Raw genomic sequence first — 12,075 nt, forward strand, 5'->3', positions numbered from 1 at the left:
AGTGTCCCTGCGAGATCTGCCTCGTGTGATGGACACCATCTTTCTCCTGGCAAAGCCGAAATTCCCAGCTGGCCTCCTATGTCATCCTAATGACAAAGGAATGAACATTCATTTAGCGTTTGCTATATTGGCATTGCACCGAGTGCTTTATAAAAATACATCTTGTTCAATCCTGGCTTCCTGGTAAATGCTGCCACTATTCCCACTTGAGAAAGCAGGAAACAAGTTCAAAGAAGTTAAGTAACTTGCTCGATACCTAGTTAGGGAATAGTCAGGATTGGACCCACTCCCGTTCTAGGGCCTGCTCTCAGCGCTGTGCTCGGGAGGGGTGACCCCACCCAGCACTCAGCCGTCTTGTACACTGCTGGGAACTCGAGAAACTAGTCTGTTTTCAGTGGTGGCGCATGGACTGGCTCTGCCGGTGGCTGTGCAGGGGTGGGTTCCCCCTAACCTCAGGCCCTCCCCACCTTGTTTCTTCTTTGTATTCTGTCTCTTCTCTATATCAAACTGATTTGTTGGTTACTTTTGTCCTGAAACATCAGAGTTTTAGATGTTGTGATTTTTGTTTTTTGAGTTGCCTTACAATTACTAGTTCCCAACCTTGGTGTATTATCTTGTATTAGAAAGTACAAGTGCTCAGGCCCACCCCCAGAGACTCCAGTTTAACTGTCTGAGGTGGGATCCTGGCTCAGATATTTTTAAAAGCTCCCAGGAGATTCTCCTGTGCACGCACAGTTGGGAATCACCGTTGTACACCACGGAGTTAGCCGCTCCCGACCTCCCAGCCTGTGCTCCGTCAGAGGAACAGTGACGTGTCTAGCCGACCTGCCCCACGCCCACTCTCTCCTTCTCTCTGTCTCTGGAGTCCTAGCTCTTCCTTTTCTTCCCCTGTCCCACCTCTAGCCCCCAATTCCAGACCCCAACAACATGCGAGACTTTGTCAGCTACCCCTCGGCTGGCAGCGAGCGGCTGCACTGCACCATGAAGCGCACGGAGGACGACCCGGAGGTGGGCGGCCCGTGCTACACGCTCTACCTGGAGTACCTGGGTGGGCTCGTGCCCATCCTCAAGGGGCGGCGCATCAGCAAGCTGCGGCCAGAGTTTGTCATCATGGACCCGCGGACAGATAGCAAATCAGGTGGGACCCTCACTGGTGGGACTGAGCTTTGGTCTTGTGTGGTTATGGGGCCTTATTTCTTACAGCCATGTGAGATGATGCCTGTGTATGAAATGTGAGCCTGTGTCGGCTGGCGTGGAGCATCCTGAAGCTACTATGTTTCCAAAATCGTATTTAAGTGAACAGTTCTCTAAACGCACTTTCTGACAGGTTTGTGGGATGTTCTGTAAGGCGGCAGGTAGTTGGGGCCGTGGGTGAAGGAAATGTCGGCTCTCAATCAAGGGGCAGCTGGCACAGGCCCCACGGGAGTGAGAGGTTCCTCTTACAGTTATCAAGTATTCATTGAGTACCTTAATGTAATATTGAGATAATTTGAAAATAATAATGAGATATAGTTTTTGCTCTCCCAGAGTGGATGATATCATTACAATTTTCAAACCTTTAGCCTACTCCTCAGCCTCCTGCTTCTGCCCCCACTAATCCAGCATAAACTGCTTTATAGCTGATCACCAGTGAAAATTTCTTGCTCATCCATAAAGATTCTGACGTGATGAATCACCCCATCCTTCTGAAACCCCTCTCCTGTGCTGATTTCCATTACTCAGTTAATGTATTCAGGCTGCTCACTGCACACCTCTTCGGGAGCCTAGATTGTGAGGCTCCAGAGGGAAGGGACTTTGTTCTTTTCTCTGTGCCACTTGGTGCTTGCCAGTGTCCAAGCACCTGTCAGTCCTGCCAGTCCAAATATTGTCCCTGTGAACCTTCCCCGTCATCCACTGCAGGGATGAGCAGCACCATCCGAGGTGCCCATTGCTGTGTCCTCCTCCGCACATGTAGCCATCGTGCCCCAGACTCAGCTTGCCCCGCTGAATCCTGAGGGCCTGTGGGGAGACAAGTGAGTCATCTTGGTGCCCCCAGTGCCAGCGAGCACCTGACCTTGAGACTGCGCTGGTCGAATTGGATTTGCTGCGATAGTTTCAGTTTATGCCTGCTGTCTCCACTTCCCCACTCTGCTTCACTCTTCCACCCGTCAGACTGGCCTCTGCCCCTTAGTTTCATCCCTGAAGCCATGTGGTCACGGGCTTGTGACTGGCCGTCATCCTAGCCTGCCCTGGACGGCTGCTTCCCCTCCCTCTGCTGTTCTCTGCTCATTCAGCATCTGTGAACACACTCTGCTACTAGTGTTACTGGATGGAATCAAAAGCAGTAACACTGTACTTTCCAAAATTGGGTATTAGTCAGTTTTTCTGTCTTTCAACTCATACAACAAGCTAGTACCAAGAACAGAGAGAGCGAGTAGAAGAATTGGGGGCTGGTAGGGGACGGATGGAAAGGAGGGAGAGGGAAGACTCAGAAGGAAGGTGCAGTAAGAAAAACAGAAGAGAGAGGAGTGAACGTTAACTTGGGTGGAAAACCTAGTTTCAGGGACAGGGAGAAGAAAAGAGCCAGCAATGGTTAGAGATGACTGGGCGGGGGTCCGTGGGGCAGGCCTGAGCCCGAGTGTGCAGCCCGTGTCCTCGCTAGTGTCAGGCCTCTCAGGGCCTCCCCTGGATGCGACTGTGCTGAGAGTCACCGTGGAAAATGAGTGAAGAGCTTGTGTATCCCATGCGTGTGAATGGGCAGCACGCTGGGCCCGCTGACGCAGAGGACAGCGTGCTGCCTGCAGGCCTGTTTTCCCTCCTGTGCACGTTTGCCAGCTCACGGCAAACACAAACTAACGCAGTTGCTCACAGTCCTTTGGGGAATGACATGTTTTATTTTTATACTTTTTTTAATAATTAAAAGCATTAAAAACTGTAAAGCAAAGCAAATCAGCAAATATTTGGTCAATGCCTACCTTGTATGAGGTACTTGAGTCTCCTGATTATTAAGCAATACCAATATATCTATTTTTAAGCAGTTTCTAAACCCTTTTGGGTGAAAAGAAGACTTCAGCACTTGAAAAGTTCAGTTAAAAAGTCAAGATTTAAATACCTCATGATGAAAATAGAAGATATGTCAAAAGCCGCAATATGACTAATTGCCAACTGAATGGTATATATTATATAAACTATTTTAGAGGAGGAAAATATTTCTGACATTAAGAAGCCAGAAATTTCTCATCATGAGAACCTGATTGACTCTTTCAAGCCACCACATCATTGTTTCTCAAAATGTAGTTCATGCCCCACCTGCATGCGGCCACCTGGGATGCTTAGTTAAATCCAGGTTTGTAGGTGACCCCTTAGATTATGATCATTGGGGCTAGGCTGGGGCCTAGAAACATGTGACTCAATGGATTCCCCAGGGGATTTTTATGCACTTAAGTTTGCAATCCACTTTGGAAAATGTTGTTCAAGTGACTTGACAAGTATGTTCTTCAGATCACCAGTGTGTGTTTTTATACTAGATAGCACGAGTCCCAATAATTTTTTTTAGTAAAAATCCACAAATTTTCTAAAGCAGTCTTTAGTCAGAGCTTGCTATGAACTGAATTGTCTCCTCCAAAATTCATGTATTAAAGGCCTAGCCCCCCATGTGACTATATTTGGAGATATGGCTTTTAGGGGGGAATTAAAGTTAAATGTGGTCCTAAGAGTGGGGTCCTAATCTGATAGTTTCTGGCCTTATAAGAAGAGGAAGACAAAGTGCTCTCTCTCTCTTTCCACGAAAATCCACTGAGGACAGGCATTGTGAGCACAAAATGAGAAGGTGACTATCTACCAGCCAGGGAGGCCTCACAGAAACCAACTATGATGACACCCTAATCTTGGGACTTCTCAGCCTCCAAAATTGTGGGAGCCAATTCCTTATAATAAACCTCGTTAGACCGGGTGCGGTGACTCACACCTGTAATCCTAGCACTCTGGGAGACTGAGGCAGGGAGGATTGCTTGAGCTTAGGAGTTCGAGACCAGCCTGAGCAAGAGTGAGACCCCGTCTCTATAAAAAATAGAAAAATTAGCTGGGCATTGTGGCATATACCTGTAGTCCCAGCTACTAGGGAGGCTGAAGCAGGAGGATCTTGAGCCCAGGTCTTTGAGTTTGCTGTGAGCTGTGATGATGCCACAGCACTCTGGTTAGGTAGACAGAGAAAGACCCTGTTTCCCAAAAAAAAAAAAAAAAAAAAAAAAAAATCTCTTTATGCACAAACACACGTGCATACATATATCATATTGGTTTTGTTTCTCTGGAGACCCCTCACTAGTACAGATTTGGTATCAGGAAGTGGGTGCTGCTGTAACAAACACCTAAACGTGTGGAAGAAACTTTGTAACTGGGCAGTAGGTAGAGGCTGAAGGGGTTTTGAGGGGCATGCTAGAAATATGGTGAGGTCATAGTCAGAAATGAGGAACATGTTATTGAAAACTGGAGGAAAGATGATCCTTACAAAGTGGCCAAGAGTATGGCTCTGTTCTAGTGTTTTGGGAAAGGTAGCATTTGCAAGCAATGAAATCAGGTAACTAAGGAGATTCTAAGCAAAATATTGAAGGAACAGCTTGGTTGCCCCTGACTGCCTATAGTAAAATGAGAGAGGAGAGAGATGATTAAAGAAGGAATTGTTAAGCTAAAGAACCCAGAACTTGAAGATTTAGAAAAATTTCAGGGTATTCATAACACAAAAAATGAGAAAGCATGTTCTGAAAGTGAACACCAAAGAGGTGGCCGCACTGTCACTTACACAGAGCTTGTGCAATCATACAAGTGGAAGTGCTGCCAGTTTGAACTGCAGTGAACAGTGGACGGACACGAGATGAAATGAACGGAGGCTGTTGCACTTCTTGGGTTTGACAGGTCAGGCTGATAGAGTGATTTAGCTGTTAGCATGCCCTATCCTTCAAGAAGAAGGAAAAGTGACCTTGAGGGTGATTCAGAGATCAGCTGGGCCACCTCCTTAGTTTCGACAGACCAGATGGCCTTCACCTGGAGCCTTGGGGGCAGAGCAGTAGGGGTGGGACCCCTGCCTAGAGCTGTGAGGGCAATGCTGACCTGCATGGGCCTGGAGGGCAGAGCAGAGAACCAAAGGGGGGTATGCCCAGCCTTAAGATCCAATGGAATTTGCCTTGCCAGGTTTTAGATTTGCTTGGGACTCGTCAACCCTTTCTTACTTCCAGGTTCTCCCTTTTGCAATGGGAATGTCCATCCTATGCCTGCCCCACCATTGTATTTGGAAGCATATAACTTATCTGGTTTCACAGGTTCACAGATGGAGGGCAGTTCTACTCAGGATAAATCATACCTCAAGTCTCACCGATATCTGATTTAGATGATATTTAAATGAGACTCTTGACCTTAGACTTCAGAGTTGATGCTGGAATGAGTCAAGACTTTTGGGGCTTTTGAGGTGGAATGAATGTATTCTGTATGGAGGAAGGTTCTGAATCTGGGAGGGACCAGAGGCAAAATGCTATGTGCTGAGTTGTCCCCCCACCCCCAGTCGTATGTTGAAGTCCTCACCCCCAATGTGACTGTATTTGGAGATAGGACTTTCGGGGTGGATTAAGGTTACATGAAGCCATAAGGGTGGGATCCTAATCTGATAGGATTGGTGACCATATAAGAAGAGGAAGAGAGAGATCTCTCTCTGCCTGTGCACATGCACCAAGGAAAGGCCATGGGAGCACATGGCAAGAAGCGGCTGTCTGCAAGCCAGGAAGAAAGACCTTACCAGACTCTGACCATGCTGACAGCCTAATCTTAGACTTTCAGCTTCCAGAACTATGAGAAAATCATTTCAGTTATTTAACCCACCCAGTCTATGGTATTTTGTTATGGTAGCCTGAGCAAACTGAGGTAGAGCTTATGTTTAAAAGCTATTAAAACAACTTTTAAAGAAGATTTTTTTACCTGACCTCAAATTATATTATAAGATTGTAGTAAGCCAAAACAGCATGTACTAGTATAAAAATAGACACACAGATCGAGGGAACAAAATAGAGAACCAAGAAACAAAGCCGTATATCTACAGCCAACTGATCTTTGATGAAGTTGACAAAAGCATAAACTGAGAAAAGGATACTCTTTTTAATAAATGGTGCCGGAAAAATTGGATTGCCACATGCAGAAAAATGAAACTTGATCCCCATCTCTCACTGTATACAAAAATCAACTCAAGGTGGATCAAAGACTTAAATGTAAAACCTGAAACTGTAGGCCAGGCACAGTGGCTCATACCTGTAATCCCAGCACTTTGGGAGGCTGAGGTGGGAGGATCACTTAAGGCCCAGAGTTCAAGGTTACAATGGCTATGATCATGCCACTGCACTGCAAGCCTGGGCAACAGAGACCCTGTCTCTTAAAAAAAAAAAAAAAAATACTAGAAGAAAAGCTAGGGAAAACTCTTCTGGACATTGTTCTAGGTAAAGAATTCATGACTAAGACCACAAAAGCACAAGTAGTAAAAACAAAAATGGACAGGTAAGATTTAATTAAACCAAAAAGCTTCCAAAATAAATAATCAACTGAGTGAACAGACAACCTGTAGAATGGGAGAAGATATTTGCAAGCTGTGCATCCAGCAGGGGACTGATATCTAGAACTTACAAGGAACTCAACAACAAAAAAACAAATAATCCCATTAAAAAGTAGGCAAAGGACATGAATAGACATTTTTCAAAAGAAGACATACAAATGGCCAACAAGCATGGGAAAAATGCTCAACATCACTAATCATCAGAGAAATGCAAATTAAAATCACGAATGGCTATTATTAAAAAGTTAAAAAGTAACAGATGGTGGTGAGGATTTGGAGAAAAAGACTTATATACTGTTGGTGGGAATGTAAATTAGAACAACCTCTATGGAAAACAGTATGGAAATTTCTTGAACTAAAAATAGAACTACCATTGGATCCAGCAATACCATTACTGAGTATCTACCCAAAGGAAAAGAAATCATTATATCAAAAAGACATCTGCACTTAAATGTTTATCACAGCAGTATTCACAAATAGCAAAGATATGGAATCAACCTAAGCATTCATTGATGGATTATTAAATAAATAAAATATGGTATGTGTGTGTGTGTGTGTGTGTGCGCGCGCGCAATGGGAATAGTATTCAGCTATAAAAAAAGAATGAAATCATGTCTTTTGCAACAACATGGGTGGAACTGCAGGCCATAATCTTTTTTTTTTTTTTTTTTTTTTTTTTTTTGAGACAGAGTCTCGCTCTGTTGCCCGGCTAGAGTGAGTGCCGTGGCATCAGCCTAACTCACAGCAACCTCAAACTCCTGGATTTAAGCGATCCTACTGCCTCAGCCTCCCGAGTAGCTGGGACTACAGGCATGCTCCACCATGCCCGGCTAATTTTTTTTTTCCTATATATATTTTTTAGTTGGCCAGATAATTTCTTTCTATTTTTAGTAGAGACGGGGTCTCGCTCTTGCTCAGGCTGGTCTCGAACTCCTGAGCTCAAACAATCCGCCCGCCTTGGCCTCCCAGAGTGCTAGGATTACAGGCGTGAGCCACCGCGCCCGGGCTGCAGGCCATAATCTTAAGTGGAACAAGTCAGAAACAGAAAGTCAAATTCCACATGTTCTCATTTGTAAGTGGGAGCTAAATAGTGTGCACACATGGATATGGAGTGTGGAATAATAGGCATTGGAGACTTTGAAGTGTGGGAAGGGGGTGAGGGATGAGAAATTATTTAATGGGTACCATGTGCATTGTTCAGGTGATGGCTATGCTAAAAACCCAGACTTTAGCACTGTACGTTATATATTCATGTAACTAAACTGCACTTGGACCCTTTAAATTTATACAGATTTTTAAAAAGATATTTTTAAATTCTAAAAAGGTAATCTAATTCAGGTTTCATATTTGGAAATCTTTCAACCCAGATCAAAGGAGTAGATTCTTAAAAACTGACAAAATTAGGATGCGAAGCCCCACACATTATAGTTATGCCTTTAGTTTTCAAAGAACAATCCCAACTTATGTTTTTGTGTAACTTGGATGTTTGTTCCCAAATTCCATTATAAATTGATAGTACAGAATCTGTAGAAGGACAAGGTACGGCCCAGCCAGCACTCCGGCCTGAGTGCCGATCTGATGTAACGCACTGAATTTCTAGTTGTGTCGATACTGGCGTCAGAGCGGCCGTGCCTGCATGTATAGTTATAACACTGAACCAGCAGGACTTGGGGCATCTATTCAGAGAGCACCCTTCTTTTTCTCATGCCACCCCTTAAATCCTCATGTATTCTTTCAGAAAGCATTTATCACGTCCCCAGTGTTACAGCAGAAGGCAGGACAGACAGCTTTCCTTCCCTTGTGGAGTTTAGTTGGAGAAACAGACCATAAAACAGTATTATGACTAAGGGGGAAAGCCAACTGGTCTGGGACATGGCACTTGAGGGATCCTGGCATTGACAAGTAGGTTGGGAGCTGAGTGGGCAATGCCTCACTGGATTTTCTCGGGTCAGGTCACGCACACACGGGAGCATTCTGCAGGCTTACATGTGTGTTTGAATCATGGCTAAGCTTCCTTTGATCTAGTGACTCCTAAATTAAATAAGGCAAAGCATTGCTTGGGGCACGTGAATTAAGCCTTTTTATTTGATCAAACTCAAACGAATAGCACTACAACTTGCTGGGTCCGTGAATCATGCCTTCTGATGCAGTAAGTAGTGCGGGGGGTGACACAGTGGGCACAGCCTTCTTCTCAAGCAGCACGCCCAGCTGTTCTGCCTCAGAGAAGCCCCTGTTCACAGATGTCACCTCCACATGCTCAGACACTTAGAGATTGGTCTGGATTGGTACATTAATCCTTTAAAATGTCAGCAGCCCTTTTGAACAGTAAAATCACTCCAATGCTGTAAATTATTTCATTGTGATTGAATGATGCAGTTTTTTATTACCTGGTAAGGCTCCTTGGAGTCTTGAGGGAATGAGGTTTTAGTTGGAAAAACAAAGTAATTTTGAAGAATGAGATATTCACATTGAGGGCAGACCTGGAGCCAGGGGCAGTGGGGGCTTGGGTCGTGAAGGGATGTGATAGTGAGGTGGGGGGAGCAACAGGGGAGAAGAAACTTCCAGGAGAATGAGCTCTGCGGTTTGGTGACTGCCCCGCTGTCTGTACGTCATCTGAGCTGCCCTGGGGCCTCGGATCTGCTGCTGCATGGCCAGTTGGCAAAGCTATCGTGCATGACTTCCAGAATGGGGTACCCTCAGAGGAACCCAAAGCCACAAGTGAAACTTCCTGCCGCACAGGTCTTTCTTCAGCCGTTGCTCCAAGCAAGCAAGCAGGCAGGCAGCTCCACCGCTGGAACAGCCAGCCCCCCACGGCCAACCTCGTGGCAATTCCAGGGGCCTGTCTGACATTCCAGATATAAACTTCTGGGAGGCTTTGGGATGGACCTAGCTTTGTCAGGACTCTAGTCCAAGTGGGCCTGGTACCTACAAGGGCCTTCCCAGGTCAGAAGCAGATTAGTCGGGGAGTCAGCAAGCCCCTCACTCAATCTGGGTTCTGGGGGTACCTGAAAGCCCTCACAGACCCAGGTGGACACCTGTGTGTCCTCAGGCATGGCAGCGCAGCCATTTTGGTTTCAGCTTTTGGCAGACAGTGTCCGGCTATTTTGTATGTTCCTAGAGGCATTAAAATCCCATGCCCATTTTGACACTGGTAAAAGTAATTGCCTACTTCTGTGTAGAAAATATAACAGCATAAAAATGTAAAAGCAAAAGACAAGCCTCTTTCTGTTTCAATCTCTTGATTTAACTTCTTTCTGTTTCAACCTCTAGATTTAAAATGATGGCCTATAGATTCAGTCTATCCTTTAGTTTATAGTAATGATCATCATTAGTGGCTAATTGATATCACTTCCCTTAAATTTGCTGGTTGGTGTTTTACCAGATGAAATCTATGGGAATAGCTTGATTTCCACTGTGATCGACAGCTGCAACTGCTCAGATTCCAGTGACATCGAGCTGAGTGACGACTGGGCTGCCAAGAAATCTCCCAAAATCTCCAGAGCTAGCAAATCACCCAAACTCCCAAGGTAATCTCAGTCTTCGGGGCATTTGCCCTTTTTGGTACCTCTGGACATGTCTGTGTTTGTGCCTACAACAGAATCCCAAGGAAACAGGTGCCAGAAGAGTACAGCAAGAGCAACATCCTTCTTCTGGAAGATTCTGCTTGGAATCTTTTTCTTTGTGTGTGCTTTTTTTTTTCCTTTGGGATGGAAAAAGACACCCAGTAGGAAGTTTGCTAAACCCTCAGAACTTCTCTAGGGTCACCAGTTATTATGGGTAGCATGGGGTGGCCCTGGCTCCCTGGCTTGCTTGTTTTTTCTTCCAGTTTGAGAAAAGGAAAAAAAAGCTTTTACAGTGGGATACTATGTGTTGAAGAGAATGCCACATAAAATGCCTATAATGCTATAATTGGGAAACTAATAGTATACTTAAAAAAAAAATTGGATCCTAAAGATTTGTCCTGAAGACAGAAAGCTAAGAGTAGATGGAAGGGTCAGCAGTGTGGTGGGTGAGAACACACCTTCCCCCGCCCTTATCTGAGGGAGTGAATGGCTGGGCACATCTTCACTAAGATCTCTTCTAGCATTAAGTCTACGATGCTGTGCAAAATTAAGGTATAAATTACATGTAGATACACACATGCCCACATCTTAAGCTCCTAGGCTGTTGTGCAGTTGGTGTTCCAGTGTGTCCCCACTCAGTTCAAGGTAAACCATGCCATCGTGCCCCTTCCATCCCATACCCGCCCCCTGTAAGTAGTCACTCTTCTGACTTCTGTCACCATAGGTTAGTTTTACTTGTTCTTAAACTTCGTGTAAATGGAGTCAAACAATATGTACTCTTTATATCTGGCTTTTTTTTTTTTTTTGCTTAAAATGGTGATTTTGAGATTCATTCATGTTGTTGCATGTATCAGCAGTTTAATTTTCTTTATTGTTCTGTGGTACTCCATTGTAATATACTGCAGTTCCTTTATTTTGTTTACAAATCAATGGATATTTGGTAGTTTCCAGTTTGGAACTATTATGAATAAATCCATTGTAAATATTCTTACATGAGTCTTTTTGTTATGCACTCATTTCTTTTGGGTATACAGTTACAAAGGGTGTGGCAGGGTCATGGGTTAGATGTATGCTGAACTTCATTAGAAACTGCCAAGCAGTACCCTAAGGTGGCTGTAGCCACGTAAATTCCCGTGAGAGTTCCAGCTGCTTCCGTTCTCACCTACACCTGTATTGTCATTTAGAAACAATAATTTTACCCATTCTAGTGGGTGTGTAATGATATCTCGTTATAGTTTAATTCAAATATCTCCAGTAACTGGTGATACTTAGCAGCTTTTTGTATGTTTATTGGCCATTTGATTATCTTTTGTGAAGTGTCTATTCAAAGTCTTTTGCCCATTTTATAGGGTTGTTTTCTCTTACTGAGTTGTAAGAGCTCTTTATGTCTTCTAGATTTGAGTCCTTTGTCAGATATATGTATTGCCATATAGTCCAGTATGTGAAATTCTTCTTTTAGGGTTACTGCTTTTTGTGTCTTGTTAGGAAATCTTTGTCTACCCCGAGGCTGTGAAGACGTTCTTCAGTCCCTCCCGGCAGCTTTAGTGCTCATACTTACACCTCAGGCTAACTTTCGTGTGTGCTGTAGATTAGGGATAAATGTTCATTTGTTTCTGTATCGATACCCAGTTGCTTCAGCAATCTGATTTTTTCATCTTTATTCTGAAGCTTGTCAAAATTGCACATAAAAATATGAACTTCTGTTACTTCCACGGAAGTACAGAAAGTTTTGACTTTTCCATTACTTAAGCAGAGAGGACATTTAATACACGCAACTGAATCCTTCACCTGTAACTGTCGGTTTAAGGTCACTATCTGCCTGTGGATGGTTCTCACCCTCATCTCTCTCCCCACTTGGAACCCTCCATGCCGCAGCCAGGTTAATTGTCCCGGCTCATGGCTTCAGTCAGCTCAAACCTCCATCCTCCCGTTCCTCAGGAGCCC

The 12,075-nt window shown here is 44.4% G+C and overlaps 1 protein-coding gene across 1 annotated transcript in view; it reads left to right on the forward strand.

Annotated features, from left to right (window-relative positions):
* Window positions 1-12,075, forward strand: part of TULP4 (TUB like protein 4) — a 210,022-nt gene that overhangs the window by 182,991 nt on the left and 14,956 nt on the right. Inside the window, 2 exon segments of the mRNA XM_045544642.1 lie at window positions 904-1,138; window positions 9,951-10,095. Of these exon segments, the coding sequence (XP_045400598.1) occupies window positions 904-1,138; window positions 9,951-10,095 (380 nt within the window).

The sequence above is a fragment of the Lemur catta genome, chromosome 2 (genome assembly GCF_020740605.2).
Source record: "Lemur catta isolate mLemCat1 chromosome 2, mLemCat1.pri, whole genome shotgun sequence".
NCBI classification, from domain to species: domain Eukaryota; kingdom Metazoa; phylum Chordata; class Mammalia; order Primates; family Lemuridae; genus Lemur; species Lemur catta.